This window comes from Mesoplodon mirus, assembly GCF_964341445.2.
Source record: "Mesoplodon mirus genome assembly, chromosome: 18".
NCBI classification, from domain to species: Eukaryota; Metazoa; Chordata; class Mammalia; order Artiodactyla; family Ziphiidae; genus Mesoplodon; species Mesoplodon mirus.
Genome location: NC_138994.1, coordinates 5,144,149 through 5,168,506, shown reverse-complemented (window position 1 = coordinate 5,168,506; position 24,358 = coordinate 5,144,149). Strand labels below are relative to the sequence as shown.

Below are 24,358 nucleotides of genomic sequence, written 5' to 3'. Positions count from 1 at the left end.
CTTCTGCAGGTTGCCGTGTAACCCATGCTCCACTCCCTCGCTTCCCCCTTGCGCTCCCTCCCCCGGTGTACCCGGTATGTCTGTGTGCCTTGCGTGCCCTGCCCCCTCCCAGCTGCCCCTGAAGTCCCTCAGCGCTGCTGGATCCTGGAGGGACGCGAGCTGGGTGGCTGGTGCCTCCTCAGGCCGAGCCTGACCACAGTTCGGTGGCCACCAAGAGAGCAGGGCCAGTTCCAGCGGGTAGCAGTGCCGGGAGATGCAGTGTCCTGAACGCGCTCTGATACTGCAAGGGGCGCCCTAGCCTCTGTCTCTTAGAAAGGACTGCTCTCATTTCCATAGGCTAATGGCTCTCTTGGCTGATGTTTCGGATTGTGGATGCCGACTCAGAGCATGTGTTCTTCGTTAACTGGCAAATAAAGACACAGACGTAGAGAATGGACTTGAGCACACGGGGAGGGGGAAGGGTAAGCTGGGACGAAGTGAGAGAGTGGCGTGGACATATATACACCACCAAATGTAAGATAGATAGCTAGTGGGAAGCAGCCGCATAGCACAGGGAGATCAGCTCGGTGCTTTGTGACCACCTAGAGGGGTGGGATAGGGAGGGTGGAAGGGAGGGAGACGCAAGAGGGAGGAGATATGGGGATATATGTTTATGTATAGCTGATTCACTTTGTTATACAGCAGAAACTAAGACACCATTGTAAAGCAATTATACTCCAATAAAGATGTTAAAAAAAAAACAAACCCTCATCCAGTGGCCCTGCACACCCGTCTTTCTCTCCTTGTCACTTATGCTGCTATATCCACCAGCCAGTTCTGCTCAGTTGGGCTCAAGAGGAGTGTGGCCAAATTCTATATTTATTTTTATGCCCCTTCTGCTTCCACAGAGACTTGAGAGGGATTTACTAAAAAGGTCTGCATGCTATAAACCAGTGAAAACAAGGCCACTGGTCCAGAGCCAAGTAATAAGAGTAAAGAGAGGAGGGATGTGATGATGCCATAAACCTAGGCCAGACGACAGTTAATTGAGAATAATACTGTGATAACTCCACCCCTAAACCTCATTACACCTGGTACAATGGGATCATTCATTCATTCAAAAAATCTTCATGCAGGTTCCATATTAGGGGTTGTTAACCCACAGCAGTAGTCCTCCAGACACCTTGTTAATGCCCATTTAATCCTTGCAACAATCTATTAAAAAGGTACCATTATTTTCTTCCCTTTACAAATGAGGAAACTGAGGCCCAGAGAGGTTAAGAAACTTGCCCAAGGTCACACAGCTAGTAAGTGGTGGACCAGGACTCAAATATGGGCCTGCAGTTCCCAGAGATGCTCAAGCAATTCATATTCTGTGTCCTCACTATTTGCAAACACAGCTGGGTGCAGGAGGTACCAAAAAATGCAAGCAATTGCCACTGTCCAGATACTTCTAATTAGGGAGGGAGCTTACCTGTGTAAGGCCACGCTCCTTCCACAATAAGAGCCAAAAATATAATAATAATAACTATTACTACCACTTATTGAGCACTTATAATGCACCTGGTACTGTGCTGAGCACCTTAACATAAATTAATTTATGCAGTTTTCATGAACACCCTGTAAGGTAGGCATCAGACATAGTGTCCATTTTAGAGATGGGAAACTGAGACTCAGAGAGTGGTTTAGTCAGTTGTCCAAGGTTATAGACAAGAACAGTATTTGAACATAGGTCTAGCCAGCTGCACTGCAGCCTTATTCTAGCCACTCTGCTACATCCCCAAATTCCTACCTAGAAAGAGTACACACTGACAAAGATTGGGAGAGGTACCAGCTTGAGGGAGAGCAGAAGGGCTTCATGTAACTGGCAGCATCCGAGATGGGCCTGGAAGGTTGAATAGGATGTCTACAGACCAAAGGACAGGAATAAGTACATGAGGTCTGCAGGAAAGCAGAAATCAGGCCCAGGAGGCCTTGAGTGGCCCTGCTGACTGGAGCAGCGGGCTTTTGGAAAAGACTCGTGGGAATAAAGTCCAAATGGTAGGAAGGAGTCAGCCAGCAGGGGCCCTCGGGCACCCCTTGAAGAGCCTGGACTCCATCCTGAAGGCAGTGGAAGGGCTGCAGCAGGATTTGAGCCCAAGGATGACATACCTGGAGTGATATTTTAGAAAGTTCCACAAAGGAGTCTAAACAGGATGGCTGAGAGGCAGGGAGAAAGCTGACGAATAGCGTGTGGAAGAAGCTAACAGGGTCTCAACTAAGGCAATTACAGTGGGAATGGAAAAATCAGGGATTAATCTGAGCGACTCAGTGAAGGACCCGAGTAGGCAATAGATGGGCCATGACAGATAAAGACAAGAGAGCTGGGACCAGGAATCTTGAATACTGTTTTGAACCTCACCCTCCAAAGACACAGTTCTTCCTTAATGGGCTGAAGTGACGTTTCTATTAAGGATCAGCTCCCTCTACTTGCCAAGAAGTGATGAGAAATGGATTGGATCCTGAAGCTGCCTGGGGCTTCCCTGACATGATCCTGCATGCATGCCTGGCAGACAGGGTTGTGAGCCTGGCAGGAGACTCAAACACACTGCTTAGCCAGCTGTGGTTACAGGTTGGAGTTGGGGGTAAAACTTCAATGAGTTGGGGCTTCCCTGGTGGCGCAGTGGTTGAGAGTTCGCCTGCCGATGCAGGGGACACGGGTTCGGGCCCCGGTCCGGGAAGATCCCACATGCCACGGAGCGGCTGGGCCCGTGAGCCATGGCCGCTGAGCCTGCGCGTCCGGAGCCTGTGCTCCGCAACGGGAGAGGCCACAACAGTGAGAGGCCCGCGTATTGCAAAAAAAAAAAAAAACCCCAACAAACTTCAATGAGCTGGAGTGTCAAGGGAGAGGGGCTTCTGGCTCACTGGATGCTCCAATAACTGAGTGCAGACCAGCCTTCCTTCTTATGCAAAATTCATCTAGAATGTACTTAGCTTGATAAATATAATAGACTGAACAGAACCAAATCTTTGGTTCTAGAATCCTGGGCCTTTTCCGTCCAGTATGGTAGCTGCTACCTACATGTGGCTATTTAGTTTTTAATGAAAGAAAATGGAAAAATTTAGTTCCTCAGTTGTACTAGCCACATTTCAAGTGCTCAATACCTACCTGTGGCTGGTGGTACCATACAGTGCAGAAAATAGGATATTTGTATTATTGTAGAAAGTTCTACTGGCTGGCACTGTCCTGGCCTGTCAGAATCACAAGGAGCCTTTCAGTTGAGCTGGCCCAGTGTCTCTCATTTATGGACAAGAAGTCTAAGGCCCAGGGGGATGGAAAGATGTGCTCACAGACACGCAACCAACAGGTGGAAGTTGGAGCCAAGTGTTTCACTGCCAAGCCTAGCGGGTGTCTCTGAGCTCTTCATGCTTTCTCCATGCACCAAGGATTATTATTATTTCAGGTTAAGTATTTTCCCCTTTCCCCTGCTTTCACATCTCTAAGAATAGAGACACTTTTTTTCTGAGATGCTGAAACTCTTTCCCAGGAATATAGTTCCCCTTCCAAAAAGAACTAGCAACCACCAAACTCAGAATCTCCTCATACTTCAAGCATTTGACTCAGTAGGAGTCCAGACCTCAGGCTGTGGCCAGAGCTGCAGCAGAAATAATCACACAGGAAGTCACAGACCAGGAGTTCAGGCCCCTGGACGCTTTGGAGACCTCTGTAGACTCCCTGTCCCCCATCACATATTGTCCAGTCCAACCTGGTCCCTGTTTCCACACCTGTGTGTCATTCCGACTTACCAAGACCTGTCTGACCACCCACATGCCTGTTCAAGGTTTTTACTATGAAACTAAGCCCCACAGCGCAGGGCCAGGAGTGCCACCCACTGCTGGACACAGATGGCCACCGTCTTCCATGTTTGGATGGTCCTTCCAAGTTAGAGATGTCACGAGCTATCCTCCTGCCCAGCCCATCTCTCTTATTTGATGGATGAGGAAGCCCTGGGCATAGACTTTGGGAAGTGTTTTTGCCCACCAGCACCAGGACCTCCTGGAGACTGGACCCAGTGCTACACATGTGGGGATTCTCAGAGGAACTCTATCCTCATATCAAAGCATTTGGATTTAATTAACTCAGGTTTATAGGAAAACCTAGCTTGGGCCACGGCAAAGTAATGAAACCTCTGGCATAACTGACGTTTGGGAGAAACTCCCACAGATAGCAGGATCCTCGCCGAGTGGGGACTGGGAAAGAAAGGACTTGCATTTCAAAGATACAACTTTCCCTGAGGCCATTAAAGAGACTGGGTCTCACATCTGCCACTCACTGCCCTAGAGCAAGGCCTCCTTCTGGGGTGGAAGTGGGGACCCAACGAGCAGAGCAGCCATTCAGGGAAGGCTGGCCAGAGGGTGACGCTTCCAGAGAGAAGAGCCCAGGAGTTGGACACAGTGAGCCAGAGGTCAGGCGGTTTGTGGACTGAATTGCACTGAACAGTACCCTCCCTACTTTGTTGGGGAAACTTTTACAATACGATCAAAACAGGGTGTGTCAGGTGATAACTGGGAAAATCATTCACAATAAAAACAATTCTCTTTTTGGGTTTTGTAAATTTTAACCTATGAATGCAATGATCTCAATTTGGCCAAACAAAAAGTTCCTAAGATCATTTGATATATATCTTCTCAAACAATTGGTCGAGATAAGTTTACTTCCAAATAGTCCTTTTCTTTAGCCATCAATAAGTAACCAGACAGACACACCAACCAGCATCTTGCCGGAATGGAAACAATCAGTGGCTTTGGCTTTAAAAAACCTGGGCTAGAATTCCAATTCTACTACTAACGTGCTGTGTGATTTTGCCAGATAGCCTAATCTCTGTGCATCTCTGTCTCCTTCTCCCCCGTGGAAATGGCGATAAGTCTATCTCCTTCACAGAGTCACTGGGATAGAATGCATGTGAAAATGCCTTTCATGATGCCTGGCGTATTGTAAGTGCTTGGTAAATGTTGGTTAAAGAAAATCTGCTTTGCTTTTATATATAGAATGGATAAACAACAGGTCCTACTGTATAGCACAAATAACTATATACAATATCCTATGATAAATCATAATGGAAAAGAATATAAAAAAGAATGTATATATATGTATAACTGAATCACTTTGCTGTACAGCAGAGATTAACACAACATTGTAAATCAACTATACTTCAATTAAAAAAATATTGATTAAAAAAAAGAAAATCCGCTTTGGCAACAAGCCCCCTTTGTCTTCTGAATCCGAGTGGGGACAACCCCTCTGGGCTGACCCAGCCTCTGAATGCCCACAGCTGCAATGCCGCCTGCCCCTTGCTGGGGACCTGCCACATTCCTGGCAACATCGGAATCTGCAGGACCTATGGCGAAGGCTCCCTTAACAGCCATGAGAAGGAGACCATGCAGTTCCCGAGTGACCGGCTGGCCAGCTACCTGGAGAAGGTGCGCCACCTGGAGCGGGACAACATGGAGCTGGAGACCCAGACCCAAGAGTCGAGCAAATGCCATGAGGCCACCGTGTGTCTGGACTATCAGAGCCACTTCTGCACTATTGAGGAGCTGCGGCAGAAAGTGAGGTTTGCGATGCTCCCGATCAGAGGTTGGCAAACAACAGTCCCTAGGCCAAATTCAGCCTCCTGCTTGACTTTGTAAATAAAGTTGTATTGGCACACAGCCATGCTCACTCACTGATGTATTGTCTGTGACTGCTTTTGTGCTACACTGGCAGAGTCGAGTGGTCATGACAGAGATGCGTGGTCTGCAAAGCCTGAAAGATTTACTATCTGGCCCTGTACAGAAGAAGATGACTGACCCTGCACTAAACGTTCAGGGCCTGGATTGGCAGTGGAATCAGCCACAGATAAAATTATTTTTAATTGAAGTATAGTTGACTTACAGTGTTGTGTTTATTTCTGCTGAACAGCAAAGTGATTCAGTTATACGTATGTATACAAATTCTTTTTTATATTCTTTTCCATTATGGTTTATCCCAGGATATTGAATACAGTTCCCTGTGCTATACAGTAGGACCATGTTTTGTTTACCCAGTCTATATATAATAGTTTGTATCTGCTAACCCCAAACTTGTGGGAAGAGAATCTCTTTCCTTCTTTCTTTCTTTCTTTATTTTTGCGGTATGTGGGCCTCTCTCCCGTTGCAGAGCACAGGCTCCGGACGCGCAGACTCAACGGCCATGGCTCACGGGCCCAGCCGCTCCAGACCGAGGCACGAATCTGTGTCCCCTGCATCGGCAGGCGGACTCTCAACCACTGCGCCACCAGGGAAGCCCAAGAGAATCTCTTGAGTGAAGGTGAATGTGAATGTGAAGAGGGTGAGATGTAGGATTTGATTCTCCAGGATTCTGAGTTTACGCTTTCTGAGTTTCAGTGCTTACAATTCCTGAACTGTAGCTGCAAAAACCAGTGCAACCTAAGTTCTGGTGCAGCAAAAGGAGTCAGGGGAGTATGTTCTAATGTCCTTTATGAGCCAGTGTATATCCATTCAGTAATATTGGTCTCTTATGTATATCTGCTGTCCCCTTTGGTTATAATGCAATGCTTCTTAAGAGACTTCATCTTAATTTTGGAGACAGAAAGGCAAAGAATATCAGAATAAGGGCCATGACTCCAAAAAAGATGTTAAAAAAAAAAAAAGAAAAAGACTAAGGGCCATGGAGCTATGGCTAGATTCAGAGAAAACCTTTGAGGAGGTTGACCAACCAGTGAAAGGGACTTATTAAGAATGGATCCCACCTTATCTGAAACTGTAATAACCAGCCCATTGCTCTGTGGCTTAGATTCCATATCTTGTTTATACCAGGTTAAGCATCATATCCGGGAAAATAAAATTAAGTCTTTGCTAGATGTTCAGTTTGCTACGACCTTCCATCTCTTGCTTCCTTTGGCTCTAAACCTTCACCTTTTGCCATGCATGCTCTTGCATGTGCCCCTCCTGTACCACACCAGCTTAGCTCACATGTTTGGGAGTTTGTGTTGTCCAAGGGGATGTTGTAGTTTGAACCCAGCCAATGGTGCTTCCTTTGACTGAGGCCATAGATGGCTCTGGGAACAAGCAAATCCCTGGGTGTACTTTCTTTTCCCAGATCCTGTGCGTCAAATCTGAGAACAACAAGCTGTTCGTGCAAATAGACGATGCCAAGTTGACTGCTGATGACTTCAGGACTAAGTGAGTTGGGGTACCATGCTTTGGGGAGGGGCCAGATGTCTACCTGGACTTCTCTCTGGTGAGGCACTTGGTATAGGAGATGTAATCGACCAAGATCCCAAACCAACAGTCACAGCAGGAGTAAACAGAGGGCATTAAGCTCAAGGTCTTGAGAAAACACCCCTGGCCACCTGCACTTGTTTAACTTTTATAATTTACAACGTGATTTGGAATGCATCCTCCACTTGATTCTATGTAAGAAGAACCGGGTGAAGTGCGCAGGGCAGTGAAGGCATCTCCTTCGTGAGGACACAGAGGCTCAGAGCCCTGATGGGACTTGCCAGAAGTTGCATGGCTGTCGAGTGGTAGAACCAGAACTTGGCCCCGCATTTCCTACCCCGAGGTCATTTCATACGAAACTCCGCTGCCTTGGTAAAGGATGTGTTTCCACACTGCAGCTCGACCAATTTGTGAGCACTAATAATTCATGACAGAAATCATGGTCCACAGCCTACAGTGGAGGTGTGTGAAGGTCAAAGGGTTTATACTCCTTAGAGGGTCCAACGTAGGAGCAGGGAAGGACATTATATTTTATTGTCTCTCTTCTGGGCACTGTGGAAGCCTCACTCCTCCAGAGCTAAGGAAGATGTTTCCTTTCTCCCATTCTGCCCGTTTGGCTTCTAATCTGGGAGAGAATCCAGGGTCCATCTCAGCTGGGGGCGTGGAAGAGGACGGTTTACAGTGGGCACACCTGGCTGCCCTGTGGCCTCCCCTTTGGCCATCTGCCCACGAGGGCAGCATTGACCACGGTCCATCCTGGTATCCTCAGTACGGGCCATTCTGCCTGGTTGTCTTAGGCGCTTATCATTGAATGAGTGGGAATCACCCTGCTGTTTCTGTGAGTGCACGACACAGGAAACGCCAACTCACAACTGGAGGGCAGAGGGAAGGCCAGCAAGTCATGCTGTAGGTTGTGTCCTGGGGCCCCAGGACACATGCTTGGGTGGAAGCTCGTGCCTCGTTGTTAAGCCTTGAAGGGGAGCTCTGGCTTTCCGTGGGACCTCGCCCACTGAAAGGCTCTAGAAGCTGCTATGCTGATGCAGGCAGCACCTCATCCTCAGAGGAGGGCAGGGAAATCGCTGGAGGGGATGGGAAGTGGGAGGTGAGGCTTTGAGTAGAGGGCAGTGGGGGCCCCATGAATGGGACATCCTCCTATGTCCACAGGAAGTCCACGCTCTGAAGTGTCAGCTGGGGGACCAGCTCCGGACGGAGCTGGACGTGGTGCCTGCTGTGGACCTGGGCCGGGTGCTGGAGGAGATGCGGTGCCAGTACGAGGCCCTGGAGGTAGAGCTGCAGGCTCAGCTCACGCTGGTGAGTTCCTTTGTGGGCATGGAAGACTCAGCTGGGCTCCCACTTCCCATGGGCAATTCCCAGGTTCAGTACATGCCTCACTTAGATACAGACCAGGGACCCAGCTTTAAGCTGACTTCCTCACCTTTGCAAGAACACTCTCGTAGATGGGGACGCAAGAACATTCATGTGGTGAGGGAGGTTCTGCAAATGTCTCCTAAGGTCTACGAGGAAGAGTCACAGCGCGTTGCTAGTTGTCACAGCTGAGGACTGGATTTTTCTTGGGGCCTGGCAATGGCTTGGGGTGTCATAGTCTTCCTGAAGAGGCTGAGGAAAGGGTCGATGACTTTTAACCTCTTTCCCTCTTTCTTTGGTCTGCAGAACTCGCTGTGTGAGTCCAGGGCCCGCTTCGGCACTGAGCTGGCCCAGATGCAGTGCCTCATCAGCAACGTGGAGGCTCAGCTGTCAGAGATCTGGGCTGACCTGGAGCGGCAGAGCCAGGAGTACCAGATGCTACTGGACATCAAGGCCTGGCTGGAGGGTGAGATCGCCACGTGTCAGAACCTTCTGGAGATTGAGGACTGTAAGTATGTAGCCTGATGTTGTTTGTGTCAATATCATGTGTAAAAGCAGAGACCTCTTATTAGGAATGACCCAAAAGGAGGGGTGGCCTTGCAGACCCCACCTTTGGGGACAAACTTGCTACCCAGTAAGCCTGGTGGGCTGCCTGGACATAGAGGAGGGTGTGCAGGGCCTCTGCAGCTCATGCCGTCCATTTTGTGGCCCATGTTATGCTCCCAGGTGCTAGTCACTCCCACAGGGGCTAAAATACTGAGGGCTCTGTGCATTTAGGTTTTGCTAAATTCTCTCTGGAATATTCCAGGAGTTTCACTCTCAGCATTTAAAAATACTGCCCGGGGCGGTGGTACCTATTCTCTCATTTTAGTTCCTCAATAACACTGTGACAAAGGCAGGACAGATAGTACACCCCTGTGCGCAATAAGGAACAGGATCAGGGGCTGTGTTTAAATGAAGACAGTGGCCGGCCTTGGCCTGCTCCTGTTCCGCCAGCCTTTCTGCCTTTCCTCCGTGTTCCTTTCCACGTGGGAGAGGACACCGGCTTTGCACACAGGCGCTCTGAGCTCTGGCCGCAGCCTCACTGTGAACTCGGGGCAAGTCACTCCCCTCTCTAGGCCTAGAGGGACCTCTACCGTCCTAAGCCCCCTTTTCTCTTCCAATTCTAAAGTGCCTATTTATTTTGGATTTTCATGCACTTCTCACGCCAACATTTAAGCACTTTTTTCTTCTGCAGGCTCCCCTGCGACATGTGCGCGACCCTAGGCTCCAGCACCTGTGCGGCCCCTGCAGCCTGTACCCCCTGCTCTCCCTGCCTTTTCGGGCCTTCTCGGGCCTCCTGTGGGCCTTGCTCATCGCCTCGATGCTGAATTACTCCTCGGCCAGAGATGCCAGAAAATGGGAAATGTCTGTAGCCCCTTGGCTCCATTCCCCAGTCCTGCCATCGGAGGCCTTTCTTCCCCAGCCAGCCTGGGGGAGACTGAAGCCAGGCAGTGCTTCTCTGTTGATGGGCTTTCCAGCCCAGCAGCTCAGCCCGGCCCCTGGATTTGTGCTTCCTCTCTTCAGGATGTCCTGACTGCTCCATTTTCCCTCTTCTGCTGCCTCCTGATCTCTCTGAGATGGGGCGGGTAACCTCGCTTTTATTTTGCTAATAAACTTTACTTCTGCAGCATATGGAGTCCAGTTCCCGCTGGTCTGTTTCTCCATCCCATGCTGAGAGTGATGCAACCATTCCTATAGGAGCAGGGGTTGTGGCTCACTCACCAGAGTGGTCCTGGAAGATGGCAAAGCCAGTGAGGACCGTGGTTAAAAGTGGAACTGCAGCAAAATGGCACAGATGAGGGATACCCAGCTCTTGACCTGACCAAGCCTGTTTAGAGCCAGATTCACAGAGCTTTTAAAATACAGACTCGTTCAGACTAAATAAAGTCCCCCTTTAATTTGGATGAAGCCATCGCAAGGCACCGTGTTGGAGCTTTATAGACATGGTGACACAGGGTCCCACAAAAACCCTGCAAAGAGGGAGCGGCTGTTACTATTTTCAGCTGGTAGCTGAATCAAGGTTGAACCCCAGTTTCTTTGAAGTAGATCCAAAGCCCATACTTTGAAGGGGCAAAAAATTAAACATGAGAAGGTTTAGGGCGGTTGTTCTAAAAGTGTGGTCCTCCATCCAGTAGTACCAGCATCCCCTGGGAACATGTTGGAAATGCAAATTCTTGGGCCCCGCCCCAGACTTTCTTAATAAGCAGTCTGTTTCATTGAGGCTTCCAGGTGATTCCATGAACACTCACGTTTAAGAATCACCGTGTAAGGGGGGTTTATTTGTGAAGTAAGATCCCGACTGGCCAGACCCACTGCAGAAGGGATGGGCCTTACTCTCCTGATCTCAAGGGTGAGGAACTCTTGATCCCATTGAGATAGCGCTGAACATGTTAAATGATGGTAATTGCTGAGCCGGTGACACCATCAGTCTAGACAAGGCCAATCAACCTCACCCACCCAAAGCTCCCCCACAGGCTCCACTGGCAAGTCCTTCTGGCAGCTGCCCAGCGTGGAACTTGCAGTCAATAGCCACATGAACCAGAAGTTCCATATTTAGGCAGCCATGGATGAGTACAGCATGTCTTCAGAAACCAGCATTAGAGCTGACCAAGCAGTGAGTTCCCCATCACTGGAGGCACTCAAGGAGGGCCTTTATAACCACCCGGTGGGGACGTTGAGAAGGTCGCTCAGGCAGCTGATGGAGCTGGATAAGATGGCTGTAGGGGTCTTCTAGCCTCCACATCTGATGACTCCCTTCTTTCTGGGTCTTATTAATCAGTGAAGCTATAAGTGGGGCTAACACACTGACTCCACAGCTCGTTCTTGTCTGCCTTCTCTACTCCGTGAACTCTCGGAATCAGAGTAGCTTGCTGAGAAATTTACAGAGTCCAGCTGATGGTTGTTGAGTCCAGCCCGTCCTGATGCGGGAATGACAACAGTCCCAAGTCCCAGGGGTGGAGAGAGCTTAAGCCAGGCCTTGGTTGCTGTACCTCCAACTGCTCTCAAGCCCGGAATCCCACCTGTTGGCCACCGTCTGTGTAGACAGAACTGATTTGCTTGATGAAGAGCCATCAAGACTTCCATCGTAGGAAGCTCTGGAAGGTCAGAGGCTGTCTACCCTTTCCTCCCTTCCCCTCCACTGCGCTTCTGCTCTTTTTCCCAAGCGTAAAGGTGTCTGGGTACAGGTGATGCATCCCTAAGGTACTTACCCAAGAGTAGGTCTCAATAAGAAAGAGCAATCTTGATCAGTGTTAATTTAGCACCTGGCCCAAACACCTTCCCCTCTTCCTTTGTACTTCAACAGCTCCTTTCATCCAACAAGTTCAAAGCTGTCTAACAAAATAAAGCCACTTATCCTTGCACCACCATGTTCTTCCCATGTAAGGAGAGGGAGAGAAGGTGAGTCATTCGGTGATGGAGGGATTCTTCTGGTGACATGAAGTGAGTCAGTGGGGCTCCAAGATGATTGACCTGTGTTTCTTAAGTTCATATCCAGTGCCCTGACTGTCATCTATAATTAAAATATTAGCTTTGATGAGACATTGTTTGTGTGTGTGTGCGTGTATGTGTGAAGTGGTTTGGGTTCCGGGGAAGAAATGCTGGGTAAAGGGGATGATTATGCTTGGGGAGGTGTGAAGAGCTTCCCTGGAAACCAAACAATCCATCATCACCATCATCACTACCATCACCGCCACCACAATTATCCTTTTCATCATCATCACCATCATCGTCATCATCACCACCATCAGCATCATGTAGCTTCATCATCATTGTCATGGACGCTCACACTCATTGAGCTCTTACTATGAGCCAGGCACTGATCTAAGTTAGGGATAAGTTTATATACATATACTCATTTAATCTTTACAGCAATCTGGTGAAGCCAATGTTATTGTTATCTCCATTTTGCAGATGAGGAATCAAGGCTCAGAAAAGTGAAGTAACGTGTCCCGTTCACACAGCTACTAGATGGGGAAGCCAGGGTTCAGATCCAGGTAGTCTGCCTCTAGCACCTGTTCTTTCAACCATTGTGCTTTACAGAGGCCAAGTCTCAGACTGTGTCAGTAGCATGAGAGAACCCTAATCACCCCAACCTTGTGATTCTTTTTCCTTGCATGAAATAAGAGAGTGTTTATGCTAGAGAGTTCTTTCATGTCTGAGAACTTATGCCATAAAGGGTGGTGCAAAGGATGAATGTTCTATGGTATCTGAAAATAGCACGAGGACCCTGGCAATTAAAAAAAAATCTCAATAATATTATATTTTATTTTTTTATTTTTAACACCTTTATTGGAGTATAATTGCTTTACAATGTTGTCTTAGTTTCTGCTGTATAACAAAGCGAATCAGCTATAAGCATACGTATATCCCCATATCCCCTCCCTCTTGAGCCTCCTTCCCACCCTCCTTATCCCACCCCTCTAGGTGGTCACAAAGCACTGAGCTGATCTCCCTGTGCTATGTGGCTGCTTCCCACTAGCTATCTATTTTACGTTTGGTAGTGTATATATGTCAATGGGGTCTGGCAATTTTAATGGTGGGGAATCACCAAAGAAGGCCAGTCCACCCTCTGTCATTACTATGACCACTTTGTCCACTGAGGAAGAGAAGAAGAGAAATAGTCAGAACCCCTTATGTGTGTTCATCATTTCACCATTTACAAAGCCCTTTCATACGTGTTATCCAATTTGAGCCCCTCACCCCCAAACCCTGAGAGAGACAGAACAGACTTCACAATCCCCATTTTGCAGCGGAAAAAGTTCAAGCTTAGGGAGGTGAAATGAACACCGCCCCCCCCACCCCGCCCAGTCTCACAGCTGGTCTCACTCAAGCCCAAGTCTTCTCATTCCAGCCTGTTGTCCTTTACTTGCACCAAACTGCTAAGGACTTTGCTGGATAAAACTTCCCATTCAGACCCGCTCTCCAAGGCTGGCGTGAGGTCGTTGAGACGGATTTTGCAGGGCCCGGGAATCTCCCCGAGGATAATCTTTCTGGTGTTTCCTCCCACCCTGCGATGTCCTCCCCACCCAACCACATTGCAGGCTGAGCTTCTGGCCTTTGGTTATCTCCTGGCCTTCCTCAGCGGAGGCACCCCCTATAGGCTAGTTTTTGTGCCCAAATCTCCCTTATCTCCCTGACCCCTTCTCCCACCCCTGGTTTTCGGACATCCTAAGCATGTACCTTGGTCATTCACATTGGCTCCAAGGCCCTCCACCAAGATCCCTCTACCCCCATTAGCTCTCTCTGATCCTGAGGGTGGAGGACTGTGTCACCTCACCAGCAGGGTCACGTGTCACCTCCATTTCTCTCCACTAGTCTCATTCCCTTTTCTAGAAAGAGGAAACTCTTTCACTTGCTTGACTTAGCATTGCCTCTTTTCTTTCTGCTGCCCCACACCCCAACCCTGGAAGCTTCCTTCACCTGCTTTGAAACTCATCTTAACGACCACAGATCCTATGGGGATGCTGCAGGGTCACCACCCTGTGGACTTCAAAGTAGCAAGAACCAGTATCAAAAGAGCTCATTACCAGGTTTGGTTGAAGAAAAGATTCTTAGAGGGATTAGGATTCTAATGAGATCAGTTGTTTGAATCCTACCTCTGAGTCACCTAGAGAGTGGAATCATGAATAAATCTCCTTTGGGGGACAGGGAGATAATCTGAAATGGCCTCATCCCTCACCTCCTGGCTGAGAATCATGAACTGGGTTGAAATGGCCTGACTGGAGTTTGGGGCAGGGATGGGTGTGGGAAAAGTGGGAGGGGGGAAGGAAGGAATTATTTTTCTTCAGAGGGGAGGTGAAGGGCTCAATTATATTACTTTGCGTTAGAGTTGGTCCACAGGGCTGTCTGCTCAGCAAGACTGAGACCATGTCATCTTCCTCTCCCCAACCGGCATCCCCCTCCCCCCCCACCCCATCCCCCAGCCTGCTGTCCTGGAACTATGCCAGGTGCTTGGTAGAAATTCAACAAATGGTTGCTGCCCTTAATGTCATATATACAGTTTTCTAATTACATTAAATACAAACATATTTCCAAACGTCCATCTCACACTTTTAAATATCTCACTTCCTTATCTTCTTGTTATTTCTCATATATTTTGGAGACCCATTTTAGCCTGAGTTGTTCATAAACATATAATCTACTAAGGAAGCTGTGATTCTTCTGTTTCAATTTTGTCCCATGCCCAGCATAGAGGAGTTGCTCATTAGATGTATTTTGAAAAAACTGAACTAAATAAAAAAGTGGATTTGATAGTCCCTTGTCTGCTCAGTTTCTCTTTGAATGACTCAAATTTGCAAATTTCAACTAAGGAATCAAGAGAGTACATGAAGTCTACTCTTAATATGTGTGAGGCCATGGAGACCTTATAACCCCATGGTCCCATCTTCCCCACTAATTCAAGAAGCAAATTGACTCAAGCCTATTGATAGTTTGAAAACATTGCAAGAAAGAAGCTAGATTTACAAGGGATGGTAGCATTATGTTTACTTACCAGCCATTTCATCTGCTGTCTTGCTCCTGAATTCTTGGGCCATTCACCTTCTGCAGGGAAAAAAGGAATCTCCAGGAGAAGCCGGCAGGTGACATGTGTAACCTGTTCTTTGCTGCATCTTCTATGTGGTTGCAGATTGGCCGTGACCTGAAGCCGTGCTGGCCAGACTACCCCTGTTCCTTTCTTCCTTTCTCCTCCCCACAGTCTTATCATTCAGGAACAGGTAGCAGTGCCCCTTTTTGACATTTTGCAGCCTGGGTGTAGACAGCAGTGCATTTCTAAGCCACGGACAAATCTCAGACTGGATTGTGGAGGTAATGCTCTGGTCTGGACATCTTGGAACAATGTCATTTCTGCCTGAGGCCTCAGAAGCTGTGGTCCCTTGTCTGTAGATCTTTTCTGAGTCTTCATTTACATCTTGCAGGACAATCAGCAGGGTGAACCACTCTTCTGTGCATCTATTCAGGTTGTCTTGGCTACTTCTCAGCTTTCCACCCTGCAGGTTCCCTCACTTGAAGATGGGCTAGCTTTGTCTGATCAGCATGGCCTGGTGTGGTTCTGAGGATTCCTTCCAGGTTTCTTCCTTGCCTCTTCTTTGTATTCTTATCTCTCTTATTAAACACACCTCTCCCTGTTTCCATCTCTCCCCATTTCTCTGCTCTCTCTGCATTGTATGCAAAGTCTCTTTTTGCTTTTTTGTCAACCCAATCCTTGAATCTTCTCATACTTAGAACCTAAACATTCTCCTTTGCTTAAAGCCTCCATGTTGCTACACTGGCCAATCAGTAGATAAGACCGAAGAGCTTGGAGGACACTGCTGGTATTTAGTCTGTGCTCCCTGGGTGGGGAGGAAGGCAGGACTGCGGAAACAGCGACTTGCTGGAAAGCCAGTGCTTTGGAGCAGGCCGACAAGAGTTGGGAAGCAGGAAGCCTGTGCTGTTCCCTAGGAGCGAATGTCCATCAGTCTGATTCACAGGGTTTTCCATTTGTCCCAAGCCCGGATGAGTGAGACAGGAGCTCCTAGACTTGCGTCCTTTTTCCCGGAAGTCTCAGTGATGCCTGCCCACCTATTTCTCCCCCTTTAATTGCCTTGGAGGAAAACAAAGAGATTTTGATTTTATTATAAGTCTGGAGCTTTTGGTCTGAATGGCGTTATAATAAGCAGCAATAATGGTGTTGGAGAGGGTGGATGAGGGACCTTTCATCCAAGACTTAAACAGAGCACCACGTGAATACTATCATGAAACTTGATGGGGAGAAGGACTCCAATAAGTTGTCAATAAAACTGCCTATGGCAGGCAGCCAAAGCCGCAGTGGAGTTTGGGGTGCGGCTCCCCAGGGTACAGGTGGTACCTGGTGGTGCCTATAATTATGCAACTTCTGTATGTTCAGAACTTTGGTCACCCCTTCCTCAGACCTTCTGGTGCCTTCCTTCACTTCCCAAATCAACCCTAAATGACTCCAAGCTTGCCTTGCAAAATCCCCTGCCTAAGCCATGTCTCCTCATTTTCTCTCCAGGGTGCCCAGGTCCTTGGATTCAATGACATGACCCCCACCCCGCCCCACCCCTTGGTATTTTTCAACCTTTGGTTCTTAAACCAGATTGCATGTCACACAGTAAGGCTGATGGTGGGAGCCTAGGAGAGGATACGGGGCATCTTCCTGGTGTGTCGATTATACTGGGAGGATTGGGCAAAACGTTATAAAGTCTAACTGGGAATTTTAAAACATTTAATGTTAAAGCCAACACGATGTTTTCATGCTTGAGGAGGCTCCTTTGGGCTATATCCTGACTTTTCCAGTTACCACTCACTTTGTCCTAATGCTGTGGATACCTCATTGGAAAAGTTTGGCAAGCACTGCCTTATTCCGTTCTCACACCTGCCTCCAGATACTTTCCTTAGATAGTTTCAATGCATTTGTCTGGATCTCTCAGCTTGCATTTTTCCACCCTTCTTTCTAAATGATCTCTTCTTTCAGAATCTTCCTTGTTCTCAAACTAATTATCAAAGCCTCTATCTTTAAAATTCCTCTACAGTCCTTTTTAAACATTTTTATTTATTTATTTTTTTGCGGTACGCGGGCCTCTCATCGCTGTGGCCTCTCCCGTTGCGGAGCACAGGCTCCGGACGCGCAGGCTCAGCAGCCATGGCTCACGGGCCCAGCCGCTCCGCGGCATGTGGGATCCTCCTGGACAGGGGCACGAACCCGTGTCCCCTGCATCGGCAGGCGGGCTCCCAACCACTGCGCCACCAGGGAAGCCCTTTATTTATTTTTAAAATTAGTTTTTATTGGAGTATAGTTGATATACAATGTTGTGTTAGTTTCTGCTCTACATCAAAGTGACTCATACATATACACACACATATATGTTATACATACACATATATGTTACACATACACATATATCCGCTCTTTTTTTTACATTCTTTTCCATTACAGTCCTTGTAAGTGATAGGCAGGTAACATTACACAAACAGCTGTCCATCCTCCTTGGCCGTGGCCCAAATCAACCTTGATCCAGCTCAAGTCTTCAAGGCTTGGGGTGCTAACTCATCGGAGGGTTCTTCTCTCAAAGCAGATGGAAAGGGAGTCTCCTGCTGCCTCTTAGTGCAACTTGTTCCTTGATTCAATCTTAGTCCCTCCCTGGAAATGCCAGGTGTGTCAGGGGATGAGTCTGATTATGGTTTTACCAGATCACGTGACACAAAACAATGTCATTAGATGGACTAACTCCCAATTAACAAGGGCAGATACTTGGGCTAGACCGTGTGGCCTCTTTGAAGGTCTACCGCAGGACTCTGAATTTCAGGCGTGCCTAGCCTGAAGAGGAGTCCTGACTTAACAAGAAGCCAAGTAAAAACATTTATGGGACAAGGGACTCTTCTGAAGAAGGCCAATCACAGGCTGAAGGGAAGGGCATTTGAAAAGCAGTGAAGAAGTAAAAAGAAAAAAGACATTACATACTGTGTCCACACCCTCTGGGGTTGGGGTATAAATGCTCCCCAGACGCAGGAGACTCCAAAGCTCCTTGGAGAACTTGGACTCTGTCTTCAGCCGGTCACCTCACTCCTTCCATCACCATGCCTTACAGCTGCTCCCTGCCCAGCCTGAGCTGCAGCTCCAGCTGCTTCTCTCGGCCCTGTGTGCCCCTCAGCTGCCACGGCTCCACCCTGCCCGGGTCCTGCAACATCCCCGCCAACGTGGGCAACAGCGGCTGCTTCTACGAGGGCTCCTTCGACAGCAACGAGAAGGAGACCATGCAGTTCCTGAATGGCCGGCTGGCCAGCTACCTGGAGAAGGTGCGCCAGCTGGAGCGGGACAACGCAGAGCTGGAGAGCCGCATCCGGGAGCGGAGCCAGCAGCAAGACCTCCTTGTGTGCCCCGACCACCAGTCCTACTTCCGGACCATCGAGGAGCTCCAGCAGAAGGTGAGGGGCCTTGTTGTCATCTCTAAGCAGGGGACGTTTGCTAGGATTCTCAATCTGTGGGAGAGAACTGTGTTTCTTGCATCTATGCCATCGTGATTCTTTCTTCCTCCTTTTACCTTCAAAATGGCTTTTTAAGCACGTTTAAAGAAGTTGATGGTTTCATCTTTATTTTCAATGCTCACTTAGCAACCTCTCATTCCCCAGATCCTTTGCAGCAAGGCAGAGAACACTAGGCTGGTGGTGCAGATTGACAATGCCAAGCTGGCCGCAGATGGCTTCAAGACCAAGTGAGTTGTTCAGAATGTACACGGGTCTGCTCCTTTTGTTCAATCTCTAGTGAAAGAAAAGGGATTTCTATAGCTTACTGAACAGCGGTTCAATCCATCAGTTGTGAAGGATTCTGCAGAGGATTGGGGGGAACCAACAAAGCAGTCACAAAAGTGGATGAGGACTCACATCAATTTTTGAATCAATATTGGGTCTTGACTGAGCCTCCAGAACCTTCTCTCTCTTGGGTCTACTCATTGCCGAAAGGGGGAAGGAGAGGTGAATGGGTTTATCCAAGATCATTCTTGTCAGTCTTCAAGGTCTACCAGTTACTGCTCTGACGCTGTCCTTGTGCAGGTATGAGATGGAGCTGGGCTTGCGGCAGCTGGTGGAGTCGGACATAAATGGCCAGCGTAGGATCCTGGATGAGCTAACCCTGTGCAAGTCCGACCTGGAGGTCCAGGTGGAGTCCTTGAAGGAGGAGCTGATCTGCCTTAAGAGGAACCATGAGGAGGTGAGACCGGAAATGAGAAATGAAGAAACCTGACTCAGCTTCAGGCTGAGGGTGGCTTTAGTGATTTGGGGTGGCAGAATCAGGAATAAGAATCTTTTAAATTTCCTTCAAAAACACCAAAACTTCAGGATAAAAGAAAACATTGAAAGATGAAACCTATCCATGTTCCCAGATAAGCTGTCTTTCACTCAGAACTTGTGCCTCGCTTGAGTTTCCCAGGGTACCTCCATGGGCTTGTGATTGGTTACTGAGTTGTAGGAGGAGTCCCAGCATTGCTCTGATCATGCCATGCAAAGCCATTTCTCTTTCCCCTCAAAGCCAAAATATCAATCCTGGTGAACTGGAGTCTCCATTTTTTCAAAGTCTTGATGACGAATGATCTGGGGTTCCTTCTCTCTCCTGGGAGGGGTCATGACAAGATCTTACTTGATGGCAAAAATGCTGTGATATACAATCTGAAATTATACAGCCAATTCTTTTTCTTATGAGGTCATCTGCAGCCAGTCTGCAAACTGGGAAAGTTGGGCATTCATCCATCCTTGAGTGGCCCCCAAGCAAATCCTTGGGAATTTTGTTTTGAATCCAAGTGCCATGACACAGTCATGGTGGGAAGGAGCTGAACACATGGAACGCAGACCACTTTGCCTTCTGTTGTCATAGCCGCTCCACTAAAAATGTCTTTTCCGAGGAAATAGACAAACAGGACTTTGACAAGCAGTGCCATTTCTTTGGGTCCACTTTTTATTGAGGATAGTCACTCTTGCATTTTCTATAACCACAGGAAGCCAACTCCCTGAGAAGACAGCTTGGAGACCGCCTCAGCGTGGAGGTGGATGCCGTCCCCACCGTGGACCTGAACAATGTGCTCAACGAGACCAGGTCTCAGTACGAGGCCTTGATAGAGTGCAACCGCAGGGACGTGCAGGAATGGTTCACCAGGCAGGTGGGCCTCTCAGCATGTGGCCGCTCAGGCCCCTCAGCCCCTCAGGGCCCTTCAGACAGGGTCTGATTCTGCCTTCTCCCCTTTGGTGTTTCAGACTGAGGAGCTGAACGGGCAGGTGGTGTCCAGCTTGGAGCAGCTGCAGTCCTACCAGGCGGAGATCACTGAGCTGAGACGCACGTTCCATGCCCTGGAGGTGGAGCTGCAGGCCCAGCACAACCTGGTGGGTATTGTTCAAATTCCTGGTGAGAAGGGGAGGTCGGGGAGTCAGAGGCACCGGGCTGGCCTTTGGGCCATCCTTTCCTTAACTCCTGGAGCTTATGACTTCTTTGGATGCTGTGGAGAAAAGCCCTTTCAGGAGCAGCTCTGTGACCTTCCTTACCTTCCCCACGACAGAGAGACTCTCTGGAGAACACCCTGACGGAGACGGAGGGCCGCTACAGTACCCAGCTGGGCCAGGTGCAGTGCCTGATCGGCAACGTGGAGTCCCAGCTGGAGGAGATCAGGAGGGACCTGGAGCGGCAGAACCAGGAGTACAAGGTGCTGCTGGATGTCCGGGCCCGGCTGGAGTGTGAGATCAACACGTACCGGGGGCTGCTGGAGAGCGAGGACTGCAAGTGAGTACTCAGCTGCCGGTGTTTGGCGAAGCTATGCACATATAGGTGTACTTCTCAGTTGGACTCCAGGCAAAGATTGAATACCTTGGAGAGGAAATTATGCCTTCACACCAGACATGCTCAGACAGAACTCAGAAAACAATGTGGCTATCATTAAAACATAAAGTGGCAGGAATTGTGTGATGTACAAACTGAAGTTGCACAGTCAACTCTTCGCATTCTACTCTGATGACGCTGATTTGTGATCAGTGATATTTCTTACATCTTAACAATACCGTAATGTGTAGAAGTTACATTTCCACATGTTACCTTATCTGCCCTGTTACCATCAGGCAGGCAGGATCAGTATTCTCCTCATTCTATAGGTGAAGGGACTGGGGCCTGGAGAAGGTAAGCGACTTATCTAAGGTCACCAGCTAGGAATGGACGTTGCTGGAAGCTGAGACTGGAGTTTCTGAGCCTCCATCCAGCACTTTTGACATGATATGACTGGGAGACCATTAGCGTTGATAGTGAGCTTTGCAGCAGGTGAGCCTGTGACCTTCTCTGTTACAGGTCAGGCCAAGTCCCAGAGAGCAGTCCACTCTTGGTGTATATGTCCGGTCTCTGGTGTGTATGACAAGCCGCCCTCAATTCGCTGTTTTCTATGTCATTTTTTTCTCCAGGCTGCCCTGCAACCCCTGCACCACGACCAATGCATGTGGCAAGACCATCACGCCCTGCGTCTCCAGTGCCTGCACCCCCTCCGCTGTTGCTACCCGCTTCTCGCCCTGTGTCCCCCGCCCCAACTGCGGGCCCTGCAACTCCTACATGTGCTAGAGTCCAGTGGTTGCCAGAGGAGCAAGGAGGCAGGGCCCAGGGTTCCAGAGCTTTGACCTGGCCCTGGTTCACTCCACCAAATGGGCAAGAAAACACAACTGCTTGGCTGGAGCTGCCCCAGGGAGGTGGTCAAGAAACTCACCCAACCTACTCCAGATAATTCCCTGCCTACCCTTTCCTTCGTTGGAGACCGTTTCTTCTTAGCTAGCCCAGAGAACCCTCCCACGTCCCAGCAGCCTTCCCTTGTAACCTCTTAATAAACTTGATTTCCTTGGCAAAGCAGATGCCTTTCTCACTGGTATTCATTTGTCTCACCATGATCACCACTTGAGCACTTTATAAAAGGGCCACTTGAAAGCAGAGCCCTATAATAGCCTCACTCTTGGAATATGAGAGCCTGGCAGGCAGATGGCTGACCTGGCATCCTGACCCCACAGGTAAAGCAGGGTGGCAGGAGAGAGGGTAGGGCAGTTGCTGGGTTGCTCCATCTCCCTTTGGCCATTCCTGGATTTTCTTCCTCACCCCTCTTGACCAGGACATCTCCTAGAGCCGATTTTATCCGAATCTAAAGTGAGGAGGCATGAGCTGGGGGCTGGAAAGAGGCTCTGGAAAGCTCATCTTTTCTCTGCAGGAAGTTTTATGTCCAGCACTGTATTATCTGGGTTACTGGTCGTTCAGGCAGCCTCAGGACCACGCAGCAAAGGGACCATCTGACTTGCGTACTGTGTCCAGGACTTCCTCCTTCCTTCTGCTCTCCTTCCTGGGGATCGTTATCAGCCTGGGCTACAGCTGCTCACTTCCCCTCCCCGGATCTGGGGCTCAGAGAACCCACCAACTTTTCCTTTAATACTTCCGCCTTCCTCTATTCAATCCAACCACTGTCTGTTGGATACCTGCTCTGTGCACACCCTCGATGGTGGGGAGGGGAGAGGCACATAATGAAAGACACAGTCCTGGCTGCAAGTTACTTATAATTTCTTAAAAGGGATAAAACTAGTCCCCAAGTAGGGCTATTATAAGCCTAGTCCCTGGCACTGTGAACACTCAGGCTGGTGCTGCAGGAAATCTCAGAGTACTGAAAGTGATATCAGTGCTCATCAAGAATGGGTATCTTTCTTTAACTCTAATGAAGAGTTTCCAGAAAGGAACACAGTTGCCAACACCCTGATTTTTAAAAATTTGAGTAAAGTATATATAACATAAATTTACCATTTTATCCATTTTTAGTGTACAATTCAGTAGCATGAAGTATATTCACATTGTGGTGCAACCATCGCCTCTACCCGTCTCTAGAACTTTTTCATCATCTCAAATAGAAACTCTGGACTCATTAAACAATAACTCCCCAACCCCGCCCCCCTGCCCTGAGCCCCTGGTGGCCTCTAGTCTATTTTCTGTCTATATGAATTTGACTATTCTCGGTACCTTGTATAAAGAAATGGAATTGTATATTATTTGTCCTTTAGGGTCTGGCTTTTTTCATTGTATAATGTTTTCCAGGTTAATCCATGTTGTAGCATGTATCAGAATTTAGTTCTTTTAAAGATTTAATAATATTCCATTGTATGTATATATGATGCATTGTTTGTTCATTCATCATTGATGGATATTTTGGGTTGTTTCCACCTTTTGGTTATTGTGACATGCTGCTATCAACATTGGTGTACATACATCTTCTGGTCAAATCCCTGCTTTCAATTTGTGTGTGTGTGTGTGTGTGTTTATGTACCTAGATGTGGAATTACTGAATCATATGGTAATTCTATGTTTAATTTTTTGAGTAACCTCCATACTGTTTTCCACTGTGGCTGAACCATTTAACATTCCCACAAGCAATGTACAAGGATTGCAGTCTCTCCCCAATACTCATTTTCTGTTTTTTTTTTTTAAGTTCTAGGAGTTCTTTATAAATTCTGGATATTAATCCCTTATTAGATATATGATTTGAAAATATTCTCCCATTCTGTGGGTTGCATTTTCACTCTTTTCCTTCTCCTGAGGTTAAAGTTTGTAATTTTTGTAAAGTTCATTTTACCTATTCTTCCTTTTGTTGTCTGTGCTTTTTGTGTCATCACCAAGAAATCAGTGCCAAATCCAATGTCACGAAGATTTTCCCCTATATTTTCTTCTAAGAGTTTTATCATTTTAGCTCTGGTGTTTAGGTCTATAATCCATTTTGCAAAAAACGTCACTGAGATTTTTATAGAGATTGCATTGAATCTGTAGATTGCTTTGAGCAATATTGTTATCATAACATTAAATCTTCCAATCCATAAACATGGGATGTCTTTCCATTCACATATGGCTTCCTTAGTTTCTTTTGGCAATGTTTTGCACTTTTTCAGTGTACAAGTCTTTTGCCTCCTTGGTTATGTTTATTCCTAAGTTTTTTATTCCTTTTGATGCTGTTGGAAATATAATTTTCCTTCTAATTTCTTTTTCAGATTGTTCATTGCTTGTGCATAGAAATGCAACTCCATACCTTGATTTTAACCCAGTGAGAGTAAATCCTTGATTTTAGACCTGTCAGACTTCTGACTTATAGACTTCTGACTTATAGAACTTTACAATAATACATTTTTGTTTTACGCCACTAAATTTGAGGTCATTTGTGACAGCAGGAATGGGAAACTAATATAGCTCACATCT

At 47.8% G+C, this 24,358-nt stretch overlaps 1 protein-coding gene across 1 annotated transcript; it reads left to right on the top strand.

Annotated features, from left to right (window-relative positions):
- Positions 1 to 18,204: 18,204 nt before the first annotated feature.
- Positions 18,205 to 21,766, top strand: LOC309793295 (keratin, type I microfibrillar 48 kDa, component 8C-1-like; the record flags this gene model as incomplete). Its single annotated transcript, XM_082603737.1, has 7 exons — positions 18,205 to 18,552; positions 18,757 to 18,839; positions 19,177 to 19,333; positions 20,115 to 20,276; positions 20,371 to 20,496; positions 20,670 to 20,890; positions 21,556 to 21,766. 7 exons carry the CDS (start codon positions 18,205 to 18,207, stop codon positions 21,707 to 21,709), a joined length of 1,251 nt encoding a protein of 416 aa, XP_082459863.1. The 3' UTR covers positions 21,710 to 21,766.
- Positions 21,767 to 24,358: the final 2,592 nt, after the last annotated feature.